The sequence below is a fragment of the Plasmopara halstedii genome (assembly GCF_900000015.1).
Source record: "Plasmopara halstedii genome assembly, contig: Scaffold_650, whole genome shotgun sequence".
In the NCBI taxonomy this organism is placed as follows: Eukaryota; Oomycota; class Peronosporomycetes; order Peronosporales; family Peronosporaceae; genus Plasmopara; species Plasmopara halstedii.
In genome coordinates this window covers 1,330,332-1,341,444 of record NW_020187567.1, presented here as the reverse complement: position 1 = coordinate 1,341,444, position 11,113 = coordinate 1,330,332, and the positions used below count along the sequence as shown (strand labels likewise).

The 11,113-nt window shown below is 44.8% G+C and overlaps 8 protein-coding genes across 8 annotated transcripts; 4 read left to right on the top strand and 4 right to left on the bottom strand.

Annotated features, from left to right (window-relative positions):
• Nucleotides 1-821: 821 nt before the first annotated feature.
• On the top strand, nucleotides 822-1,190 carry PHALS_12901 (uncharacterized protein; the record flags this gene model as incomplete). Its single annotated transcript, XM_024728545.1, has 1 exon — nucleotides 822-1,190. The coding sequence occupies one exon, from the start codon at nucleotides 822-824 to the stop codon at nucleotides 1,188-1,190; it is 369 nt and encodes a 122-aa protein (XP_024579012.1).
• A 41-nt stretch (nucleotides 1,191-1,231) lies between these two features.
• On the bottom strand, nucleotides 1,232-3,643 carry PHALS_12900 (dethiobiotin partial; the record flags this gene model as incomplete). Its single annotated transcript, XM_024728544.1, has 1 exon — nucleotides 1,232-3,643. The coding sequence occupies one exon, from the start codon at nucleotides 3,641-3,643 to the stop codon at nucleotides 1,232-1,234; it is 2,412 nt and encodes an 803-aa protein (XP_024579011.1).
• Nucleotides 3,644-3,798: 155 nt separating this feature from the next.
• Nucleotides 3,799-5,863, top strand: PHALS_12899 (eukaryotic translation initiation factor 2a; the record flags this gene model as incomplete). The annotated part of the gene is made up of 4 exons (XM_024728543.1): nucleotides 3,799-3,808; nucleotides 3,887-4,299; nucleotides 4,376-4,498; nucleotides 4,565-5,863. 4 exons carry the CDS (start codon nucleotides 3,799-3,801, stop codon nucleotides 5,861-5,863), a joined length of 1,845 nt encoding a protein of 614 aa, XP_024579010.1.
• Nucleotides 5,864-5,964: 101 nt separating this feature from the next.
• Nucleotides 5,965-7,045, bottom strand: PHALS_12898 (uncharacterized protein; the record flags this gene model as incomplete). The annotated part of the gene is made up of 3 exons (XM_024728542.1): nucleotides 5,965-6,045; nucleotides 6,119-6,454; nucleotides 6,512-7,045. 3 exons carry the CDS (start codon nucleotides 7,043-7,045, stop codon nucleotides 5,965-5,967), a joined length of 951 nt encoding a protein of 316 aa, XP_024579009.1.
• Nucleotides 7,046-7,096: 51 nt separating this feature from the next.
• PHALS_12897 (uncharacterized protein) lies at nucleotides 7,097-8,518 on the top strand (the record flags this gene model as incomplete). Its single annotated transcript, XM_024728541.1, has 6 exons — nucleotides 7,097-7,159; nucleotides 7,215-7,454; nucleotides 7,522-7,962; nucleotides 8,015-8,077; nucleotides 8,136-8,345; nucleotides 8,414-8,518. 6 exons carry the CDS (start codon nucleotides 7,097-7,099, stop codon nucleotides 8,516-8,518), a joined length of 1,122 nt encoding a protein of 373 aa, XP_024579008.1.
• A 41-nt stretch (nucleotides 8,519-8,559) lies between these two features.
• On the bottom strand, nucleotides 8,560-9,258 carry PHALS_12896 (enoyl-hydratase; the record flags this gene model as incomplete). Its single annotated transcript, XM_024728540.1, has 1 exon — nucleotides 8,560-9,258. One exon carries the CDS (start codon nucleotides 9,256-9,258, stop codon nucleotides 8,560-8,562), a length of 699 nt encoding a protein of 232 aa, XP_024579007.1.
• On the bottom strand, nucleotides 9,259-9,856 carry PHALS_14648 (Uncharacterized conserved protein). The gene has a single exon (XM_024728539.2). The coding sequence runs from the start codon at nucleotides 9,781-9,783 to the stop codon at nucleotides 9,424-9,426; it is 360 nt and encodes a 119-aa protein (XP_024579006.1). The 5' UTR covers nucleotides 9,784-9,856; the 3' UTR covers nucleotides 9,259-9,423.
• Nucleotides 9,857-9,864: 8 nt separating this feature from the next.
• On the top strand, nucleotides 9,865-10,979 carry PHALS_12895 (amp-binding protein; the record flags this gene model as incomplete). Its single annotated transcript, XM_024728538.1, has 4 exons — nucleotides 9,865-10,312; nucleotides 10,379-10,570; nucleotides 10,640-10,721; nucleotides 10,778-10,979. The coding sequence occupies 4 exons, from the start codon at nucleotides 9,865-9,867 to the stop codon at nucleotides 10,977-10,979; spliced, it is 924 nt and encodes a 307-aa protein (XP_024579005.1).
• Nucleotides 10,980-11,113: the final 134 nt, after the last annotated feature.

The following is an 11,113-nucleotide window of genomic DNA, read 5'->3' as shown; positions in this document are numbered from 1 at the left end:
GATCCGCTAACTCGTACTTGTTCTAAGTATAGAACGAAAGATCGGTGACCTAAATTACGCTTCCTTAAGCGCTAAGCTACGGCAGCCCCGCTGCAGGTTCAGCAAAAAAGAAAAGTCGAGATACAAGTTCAAACTCTCCGAGACCCTTTCTGATACTGGTAAAAGCTATCCCATTTTAAAAAGGGTCTATCACCGAAGTCTTCTGTTTGAAGATTGCGCTGATAATCCGCCTGAGATATAACCCTATTTATGTCAACTTAACCTCGCATAAGCAACCACACCGTAGTAGCCATAATGTTTCAGCCGGCATGTGATTAAGGAGTTTCTAAGGAATCCAACCACGGCATTAGATTACCTGTCGAACAGCAGTAGGTAAGCAGGCATTGCATTCAGTCTTTCGTCAGTCAAGTATACAATTAGTTGGTGCTTGCTAGAGACGTCAGCGTATTAAGCGTGTCTAGCTGACAAGAAGAAATATATGATAAGCACTTGTATTGTTTCCCCACTGTCTATAAAGATTTGGCATCGATGGCTACTAACCGCAGAGAGGTTGCCGTGCACCTCACATAGATAAAGATTTGACTTTTTGAGCTTGCGTTAACAGGGTAAGAAGAATAAATTTGTATGTCACTCCTCGAAGCGAGCCTAGAATAATCGTCTTGTTACTTCTAAGAGGGATATATACATATGTATCTACGAGTGCATTCATTCATCTGGCAAGTGAAATAGCCATCTCACAACAATCGGTAGCTTACATTTACCAACATTCAGCTTGAAATCCATATTTAGAGACAAATAAAGATTTCGCGAAAGCCGCACTGATGGGCAACACTTTGCCTTCCGGAAAGAAGTTTCTGTACTCGGACAATGACTATCAGCTTGCTATTGAGGCCTCTAAAGAGTTGGAATATATTTTAGAATCGGAATTTCAAGCTTATGGTCAAGGGCTACACGAGAAAGTTTCATCTATTGAGAGGGCGATCCCCGTGCCGACAATTCGATCCATCCGGTACGTTGCGACATTGCGCAATCGGCTAATTCACGACCGAGAGATGAAAGCGCTACCTGATCGTCAAGCTTTTATCAAGAATTTTGACAATGCTATGGCCGAGCTTAATATTCTTATTGACAAAAAGCGGCTAGACACACATGGTACACCTGCTACAGCTCCAGGATGCGTGATTTCTTAGCTAGAATATCCCTTCTATCCCCTCTATTTCGAATTTTTATCCTACTTATTGGCTTGAAAGGCCTCAATTTGATGCGTCAGTGTTGTGAGATACTCGTTACAATCTTGTTGAGCTGTAAATGGAGAGCACATCATGTACAAGACGTTGCCTAACGCGCGAGCATATATGCCATTTTTTCGCAGGATTTGAATAAGCTCAGAAGCTTCAGTTGAGGCGTATCCAGCGCTTTCTGACGCTAGCTCTATACACGCCACAGTACCGATAGCAAAAGTGCGCTCAATGTAAGGACGTGTCGACAACTCAGTCAACTGTTCAATGTTCCAGTAGATGCGCGTTGCGTCTGGAGAATAATTTCTCGACTTGCTGAGAATCTGGTACATGTCCAATGCTGTCACTGCAGCTGCACATCCAACAGGATATGCTGTGAAGGAATGACCATGCAGCAAAGCTTCACCCTTCGAATCAGCATAGAAAGTGTTAAACACATCTTCTGATGCTAGTGTAGCGGCCATGGGAACTACACCACCTGTCAGTAATTTAGCATAGCAGGCAATATCTGGGTCGACACCAAGCAAATCACGTGCAGACTCAACACCCAATCGCCACCAACCTGAAAATACTTCGTCATAAATCACAGGAATCTTTCGAGCTCGACATTCGTGTACGAGTATACGTTGGTACAGCGGATCAATTAAGTACATGCCACCTGATCCCATCAGCACAGGTTCAATCAATGCAGCACCCACACAAATGTTCTTTTCTTCGGTATTGTCGATCATTCGAGCGATATATTGGCGATAAATGTCTGCTAATACACTTTGATCACGTGTAGCATCAAATGCAGCGTGAAGCGAGCCAAGTTTTTCAGTCTTCGTGTTGCCGGCGACTTCGAAATCGATAGAAATCACATATTCACCATTTTGAAGAGCTATGGTCGGGACCTTAAGAAATACGCCTTCGGGACGATACCACGGATGCTGCTTTTCATTAAATACACTTTTTTCCGCAACATTCATTACACCAAGCGTGTCGCCATGATAGCAATTAGCCTGTGCAAGTGTGACCATCTTACTGCCAGTTGCAGAGTCTGACAAAAAGTCACGATAGTTTAACTTGTGGTCAAGTACGTATTTTCGAAATGCCATCTTTAGCGCCACTTCAACTGCTGTCGAGCCATCATCGGAAAAGTACACGCGCGAAGCCCATCCTTTACCTACTGTTGCAAGCAATTTCTCACTAAGCTGTAAAGCTGGTTCGTGTGCGTTTTCAGGAAACATGACGTGGCCGTAGCGACCAGCAGCATACGCCAAAGCCGTCACCATTGTGGCGTTGCCGTGTCCAACTCCTTGTGTCCACCAGCTCGCACACGCATCAAACAATGGGTCGACAGTGTTCGTTTCTGGACGATATACACTAAATTCATCGCCGTACGCTGAATCAATTATAGACAGACCACCAGTTTTCTTGTGTTGTGTGAACGGCCACCAAAAAACTTGCTCAGCGCGCTCTTTCATGTTTTTGAAGCGATCGATTCGCAACTTGTGAAAGGATTTTAGCCTTGCGCTTACATCAGCAAACACCTTGTCATGTTCTTCGAACCATTGGTGTAATGGTTCGGGCATGGGCGGAATAGCATTCATCGTAATGATCGGAATACCAAGCTCACTCGCACGCGGCATCAACGCTGCCTTGTTGTCCAAATTGTCCTGCTCAATTAAGCAAATTGCAGCTACATCGAAGCCGCGAATCAGCAGCGTTTCAAGTGCTGACATGGTCGTCGAAATCCCACCAAGCTTTCCGTCACCAACTAGAATGACGGGCAGTCGCAGACTACGATACACGTCAACTTGAAATCGTGTAGATGCCGAAGGACTACAGACACCTCCTGCTGTCTCTACTAGCACTAAACTGTCTACACCATTCGCTCCATTCATCTTGCTAATTGACTCGAGTTTATCGGACAACAGCTCAAGCAGCTTCTCATCTGTAATTGTATGTCCTTCCATCTGTGCTGCAAGATGCGGTGATACAGGATTTTTCCATGAATAAAGAGTCGAGCATTGAATGTCTCCCTGACTTTGGTTCTGAGCTACTGCGTACTTCTCAACGAAGGCTGCGTCTCCAGCAAACGACCCAGAATTCTCGTAATCAGTACCAGTCTGAAGTGGTTTGATGTAATCGACGCGCCCATTTAAGCTTGCTACGATGGCAGCACTGCGACAGATACCGGCAGATATAATGGTCTTGCCAATGTCCGTATTACTGCCAAAAACTTGAAACACTGGCGTGTTGAGACACAGAGCACCAGCTCTTTTTGTACGCATCTGTTGTTTTCTCTTTGTAAGACTGTCAGCATCTAATTGTGTCTCATGCACTCCAATGTGGTAGCAAACAGAGGAGACGGTGGATCGCGATCCAGAAGCGCGACGGCGAACGAAGGTCTTCGACAGCATCATTAGTGATTTATATCATTGTCAATATATATAACCAATACGAGGGTATGAGGTATCTTAGGATCAGAATTTTCACAAAATTGTCAACACAATATTTCGTGATTATTTAAGAAAGTTCATTGTCAAGCTGCACCACATAATAGTCAGCACTACGTATGTCAACAGGTACGTCGAGTCTTCATGTTCAATGGCAGGAATCGTTTTTGATGCCATGCATTTTATATTTGTGCTCTATGTATATAGTCAAGGACATTGCAAGCGAACTACCGCGCACGAAACTTTTTCTGCGTGGCAAAGATGGTATTGAAGCTTTGTGGGGTCCCCCAACTTTTAGCAAGGACGAGGTCAAAATTGAATGTGATCAGAACTTTAAAGCGATGGGAAAAGCTGATCTTATGGAGTTCACAGAAGACGGAAAGCTAGTAGTGCTGGTGCGCACCACCTCTGGCTTTACCGTGCACAATGCAGACACAGGCACAGTCGTGATTGAAGTGGCCAATGCTGGTATTCACGCTGTAGCTTGGTCACCTCTTGGCTCACAATTGCTCACGTGGCAGCGACCTCAAAAAGACTCTGATCTTGGCAATCTCATCGTCTGGGATGCCGCTACGGGCAGCGAAGTCGCTCGTTTTAATCAAAAATCCTACTCTCGTGATGTAAGTGAACAAACCGATCTGATGTTATTATAATCAAGGAAGATACTAACAATTGTTTGTTTGATTAACGTATCAGAAATGGCCACCATTCCAGTGGTCTTCGGATGAAACAATTTGTGCGCGTCAGAGTGTTAATGGTATCGTACTGTACAACGGTCGTGGCCCTAAATTGGACTCAATCGGTCAAATTCATGTACCGGTAGGTGGTTTGTACGTTGTAGATGAACTGGTGAGTTTGGGTCACTAACTTCTTCTATTTGTGTAGAATGTAGCAAACTTCAGCGTAGCACCTGGCAGCGTTCCGTATAAGATAGCAGTGTTTGTTCCAGAAAAGAAAGGAAAGCCTGCAAGCGTCAAAATTTACCAATTTCCAAATCAACTGGACGTTCCGACGGCGACAAAAAGCTTTTACAAAGCTCAGGACGTGTCGCTTAAATGGTCACCCACTGGCAGCGCGTTGATTGTTGAAACACGCACGGATATCGACACATCAGGCAAGTCGTACTATGGCGAGACGGGTCTCTTTTTTCTTCAAAGTGATGGGGAATACGATTGCATTGTACCGCTTACGAAGGAAGGAACCGTGCACGACGTGGCATGGGATCCTACGGGTCGTGGCTTCGTCGTGATAGCTGGTGCAATGCCTGCACATGCTACGCTGTACGACAATAAAGCTTTGCCCATCTTTGAGTTTGGTGCGGCACCTCGAAACCACATCAGCTGGAGCCCACACGGAAGATTCTTGTGTCTTGCCGGATTTGGAAATCTCCGCGGTGACATGGACTTTTGGGAGCGAAATAAACTAAAAAAAATTGGTTCCGCGACGTCTAATGCTGCAACAACTTTCGATTGGTCTCCTGACAGTCGCTACTTTGCGACAGCCACAACGTTCCCGCGTTTGCGCGTTGACAACGGCTTCAAGATCTTTCGTTACGACGGGACAGGTCCGATCCACCACGAAGAGCGTAGTGAGCTGTATGATTTCAAGTTCCGTCCAGCAACACGTGATTTATATCCAAACCGCCCTCAATCTCCACGTCGCAAAGGAGATAAAGTGGATTTTGGTACATCCACTCCGGAGACCGCACCCAAGCCACAAGCTTATCGTCCGCCTAATTCGACAGGTGCACTTGCTGCAATGATGCGCAAAGAAGAAGGAGGTTCTCGAAAGCTTGATCCCAACAAATATGTAGCTCCTCGTCCTACTGCTTCAGGTGCTGTTTCTCGTCCAATTCCTGGCATGGCAGTCGCTGCACCAAAGAAGCTCAGTAAGAGCGCGCGAAAGAAAAAAGCAATAGAGGCTGCAGAAGCCAAAGCTGCTCTAGAAGTGGCTCTTGCTAGCTTTTCAATTGTGCAGGATGAAAAATCGGCACCAAATAATATGGAAATGACGCCTGAGGAGAAAGCAAAAAAAGTCAAGACCTTGTTGAAAAAACTCAAGCAGATTGACAACATCAAAGCGAAAAAGGAAGCTGGCGACTCACTTAATGATGATCAGCTCCAGAAGCTTAAGATGGAGCAAACGTTGCGCGATGAAGTAGCTGAGCTCTCCGCGCACATGTAAAGGCTTTCTTGCTTAGCTTTAAAATGGAAGTAGAATTTGTAAAACCTGAAGATTTGCTTTAAATGGCAGGCATCCTTCTACATTCTTCCTTTGCTCCTCGATTAGGTCGAAGCATTAGCATTATCTGACGAGACGTAGACAGCCCATTGAGCTGACGGATTGGGTGGGGGAGGCACAAAATACTGTTTAAAGAAAACAACCACGTTAGAAAAGGCTCACCGTTGACACAATCCTATTTTGCTCATAATCATGTACCGGAGGAATGAATGAAGCTCCGTATGTGGTCGGTAATACAATGTACTGATCCCAAGCTCGTCGAACTTCGATCAATGAATCCATGGTTAGTTTCTCCGGATCTAGCGTTGGCGCAGATGCTGTATTGTTCTCCATTGTTCGACTTGTTGTAGTTGGCTCACTTATATCTGTTTTCGAGCCATAGTTCTGTTTTTCTGTCTGCTTCTTGTTTTCTTCAATGACAGACTCTGACTTATAATTCTCGTATGTCTCTGCTTCGTCTTGTAACTTCACATCAACAGCTTGACGTATACTTGCCTCAGCTCGACGACGCACCTTTAATCGCTTGCGATATGTCTAGAGTCAATACTAAAAATTAAATATGTCGCGAGAGCTTATCAATATAAATCATACCTTTTTCTTCTGGACTCGTGCTGCGAATGCTCGAAACTCTGCAAGTTGTTTCTTTGTAAATATCCCCGACACCGCATTCATTGCATCTAATTGTCTCTTAAGTGCTTCACACTTTGCGGTAATTTGTTTGTGCTCGATACATAATTGCGCCTTTTTCTCACCTAACGTCTCAACTTGAGAGCTTTCCAGTCGCTTTTCGACTGCAGCAAGCTCCGATGCCGCGACTTTTAGCTGTAATGCCAACGTTTGCGCTTGCACAACACGACGTCGTATAAGTCTGAAAGGAGGCTCGTTTTGTATTGTTGGTGTATCTTTGGAATGTATTCCTTGACTGCAGTGTGTCCGTCTGAATGATTCCAACCACAACTGCTCCGTATCAGGTATTGGACTTGGCACAAAGCGAGGGTAATAGCCGCTATCAGGAATCAATGAGCGCGGATATAAATATGGCGGACCAACGATTCCACGTGGAGGTGGTGGAACTGGATGATATAACGCTGGGCGTGCCCATGCTCGAGGCGGTAAACGCTGCATTTTGAAGATGCCATACAGTTTTCTATTGGCTAAAAATAAACAAATTGCAAAATGACGGATGTGCACGGCGAGCTGCTAAAGTGTGTGTTGCAACTGGCGGCATGTAGCGACAAGGTACGAAGCGTGTGTTAGCAAATCTACTAAATATGAGATTGACATGATGTTGTAGCTCCGCGCAGCAGATGTGATGTTGGGCAAGTACGTAAACCACATGCAACAAGACTTGCCAGCTTCTGGGATGCCGCGTCTGACATCCAAGTTGGCAGTGGTACCGGCTCATCCGGTACGAGAGGCTTTGACTCTAGAGGAGAAATACCAAGAGGCATATGAACAAGGAATGGTGATTACAGAGCGATTAGAGGTCACTAAGTCAAGACTAGAGAAGGAATTGCGGCGGCGTTCGGAGAATGTACGTCAATGACACGAGTGATGGTGTTTAGAGTGAATGGTGATGTTTTGATATTTTTGCTTATTAGTTTCGAGACTTGGTCAAAAGCCGAAATACTGACATCCAGGAAGAGTATGCGCGTATGCTTCAAGAACTTGACGATCAGGTTGAATCGCTAGGTCAGGAAATAACGAAAGAGAAAGATGTTAAAGCTGATCGAGCAAAGAGACAGCGAGAGGAAGCTTTACAGTGGAAAGCGAATAAATTACAGCATCTTGAAGCAGAGAGTACGCTGCTTAAGACGCAATTGAATGATTTTACGACTGAGATTCGAGAATTGCAGCAAACGTTTGCCACGCTGGAAAAGGAGGATGAGAATGAAGAAAATGAAAATGCTTTGGATAATGTCGAAAGCGCAGAGGAACGACGTCGACTTGAAGAAGAACGCGATCAAAATGAAATTATTGAATTAGAACAGGAAATTGTGTTGCTGAAAGAGGCTCGAGATGCGATTGCTGACAAGATTGATGTATGTGGAGCAAAAAGCTGCGAATTTTGTGTCTACTGACTTTGTTTCTTAGAAAAAATCATTGAAAGCTCAATATGAAGAGGAAAAGCAGGAGATAGTGGAAGAAATCGCTCATGTAAATGATCTTTTGTATTGGATTCTGTATCTGTTAGCTCACTATTGTTTGGCTGTAGTTAAAAAGCTCGGTGGAAGATTTTACAGCACAAATCAACTCGAGTGGCAGTCGACTAGATTCGTTATTGCGTACTCTTGCGCCATCACCTGGAATAGGGACGCTCATGACCCGACTGTATCAGCAATTACGCACTGATACTGTTGCAACGTCGTCTTCAAACGTGCTTCATACCTCGCGAAAAACGGTGGACTTGAAGTCATTTCTCAACGTGAGTAAAAAAAAATTGTAACGCAATGGAAATACTGACAGTAAAGATGTGAAATCTCGTGTTAATAGAGCTGTCCAACTTATGAAGAAGGCAATCAAGCTATTGAGGAGCTTAAAAAGCTGCAGCTTATCTACTGTTACGAAAGCAGCGGAATTATTGCAAGGGAAGATTGATTACGTGGTACAACGTCAAATGCACAATCAACTAGTACTTCTTACAACTTGCTTCTTTTTTTGTTGAATTTCTTCTTGAGCTCCAAGACAAATTCAAGATATTCACTTGACGCTGCACGACGATCCATGTGGTCAAACTCGCTGGCTAATGCTTTTAGAATCTTTGGAGTGTATTCGCGACGTAGAAGTGACTTGTACAATGGAAGAATCATTTTGTTCGAGTGATTTGTCACGATTGGCTCAACCTCAGCAAGAACTTTCTCTAAGAAACCGTTTGTTGGGAAGACGTCACTAACGAGCTTAACATTCAGTGCTTCTTGAGCCGTGTACACCTTGGAGCGGATGATGAAGTCGTTAGCAACAATAGGTCCTAGGAAGTGCGGGAATGTATACGATGACGCAAATTCCGGTACGATACCAACACGTAAGAATGGTGTACAGAAGGTGGCACTTTCAGCAGCATACACAAGATCACAGTGCATGAGCAGTGTGACGCCAATGCCGATGGCACATCCGTTCACCGCAGCCACCAGCATCTTCTTGCACGCAATAATTCTATGCATAAAAGTATATACTGGGCTTTGTGAAGGTCGACGCACTGATTTGTCAACTAGATAGGCAGGCATTTCTTTCATGTCAGCGCCACTAGTAAAATAATTACCGTGGCCCGATATGACGAGTGCATGCAAGGAATCATTGGCCTCGAATTCATCCAATGCTGCCGTTAACTGCTCATACATGGCGTCATTAAAGGCGTTCTTGGAAGAAGGACGATAAAGCTCGACCACGAAGATATTATCAGCATGTACATGAGAGCGAATCACGGTCATGGGACTCATGATGTGAGTGGAGAAGTATTTTGTCTACACAAAATATTAGAGCAGTCAAAATATTGAGTTGTTTAATTATGTCACAGGCTTTGGTCTGGACGCAAACACGACGCGTGTGCGAGCGATACCAACCACTTTGTATTTGATCTGTAAGGTTCCATTGTCGTTGCCACTAGCCAGTTCTATCTCTCTATCATCACTACTGTAGTTCTTTTGCAAGATGGCGAATGGCTTGAGCAGCTTTGTCACCTTTCCAGCTAGCACGTGATTGCCTATGCGCAACGTGATTTCGCCATTGTGGGTATAACGTAGCGATCCAATGTCTAGTCCGCGCAGATCATACTTTTCGTTCTCTTTTACTGGTATTATATCGCCTTGAAATTCCAGCATACTCCACTCCTTTGCCGCTGCATCCACCTCTACAGGCACTAGCATACTTTTTTATATTTAAATTTTGTTCATCACATAATTCTGAGAGCCGCACATTTTTTTGAGGTGAACCCTTAAGAAACTAGGATGCTTGGACTTGTTCACTCCAAGCGCCTTGTGCGCATTCCCCTGTGCTTTCGCGCCGCCAGTACAGTAGGCGCAACTTTGGATGAGGCAGTCAATCGTTTGCCACACAAAGAAGCACTTCGTAGTATCAAGCAGGATGTCCGATGGAGTTTCAAGGAGCTAAATACGGTTGTAAGCGAGCTGGCCAACGGCTTTTTGGATCTGCAGTTTCGATGTGGTGATGTGGTAGCTCTGTGGCTACCAAACAATGTTGAAAATGTTGTAACACAGCTGGCAGCGGCGCGCGCGGGGCTTACGCTGGCCTTGATTGAGCCTCAGGTATCGGAAGCCGAGGAGCTCGCTTACATTTTACAAGACAGTGAAGCCAGCGGCCTCATTTTCGAACCCAAGCATGCAGGTCGAAACCAAACAAAGATTGTACAAGATCTATTTCCGGAGCTAGCTACCTGTAAGGATTGATGCAACGCGATGGTATGCCGAGCTGACATCTTTCTTGTAATACTCTATGCTACAGTCCGTCAGCGCAAGGAGGTCTTTCGCCCAAAAAACTTCCGCCATTTACACACTGTCATCACCACGGGTTGGGACCCAGTGGAAGGCATGCTCAATCTCAATGGAATGATGGTTAACAGCCCCGAACCTCACATCCTGAAAGCCGTAAGCAAGATGCTTAATGAAAAAACGCCACTGGTTTTTACCTACTCACGTATGAGTTTTGGATGAATTTCATTTGTATGTATCGGCTACTTAACAAATAATTTGTTGGCACTGTTAGAAACTAAGGGTCAGAATCCGAAGAAGAGTGCGTTACTTACCCACGGTGACCTGCTACAGCGCGCTGAGATGCTGGCCACGAGGTTTGTACTTAACCTTGACGTTTATGCGAAGTGCTTATCAGTTGTAATGTGCGCAGTCTGAAACTTACTGCAACGGACAAAGTTCTTCTGACTGGAGAAGAGCCGGGATTGTCTTCCGGTCCACTAGCCGCTATCAGCCAAAGCGCGCAGATTGTTCTGCCGTCCACTGAATTTGACCAAGAGGCCATACAGCAAGCTATGAAGGTAGAGCAATGCAGTATTCTAGGCAGCGGACTTGAAAATTTTAAGCGCGTGTGAGTTAAGACGCTTGGAGAGCAACTGATAAAAATCTCACCATCACAACTTCCTTTGTAATTACCAAAATAGTTGAGTACACAACAAACAAATGCGATATAAGTCTTAGCATCGCATCTTGTGGTTCCTGTGACGTC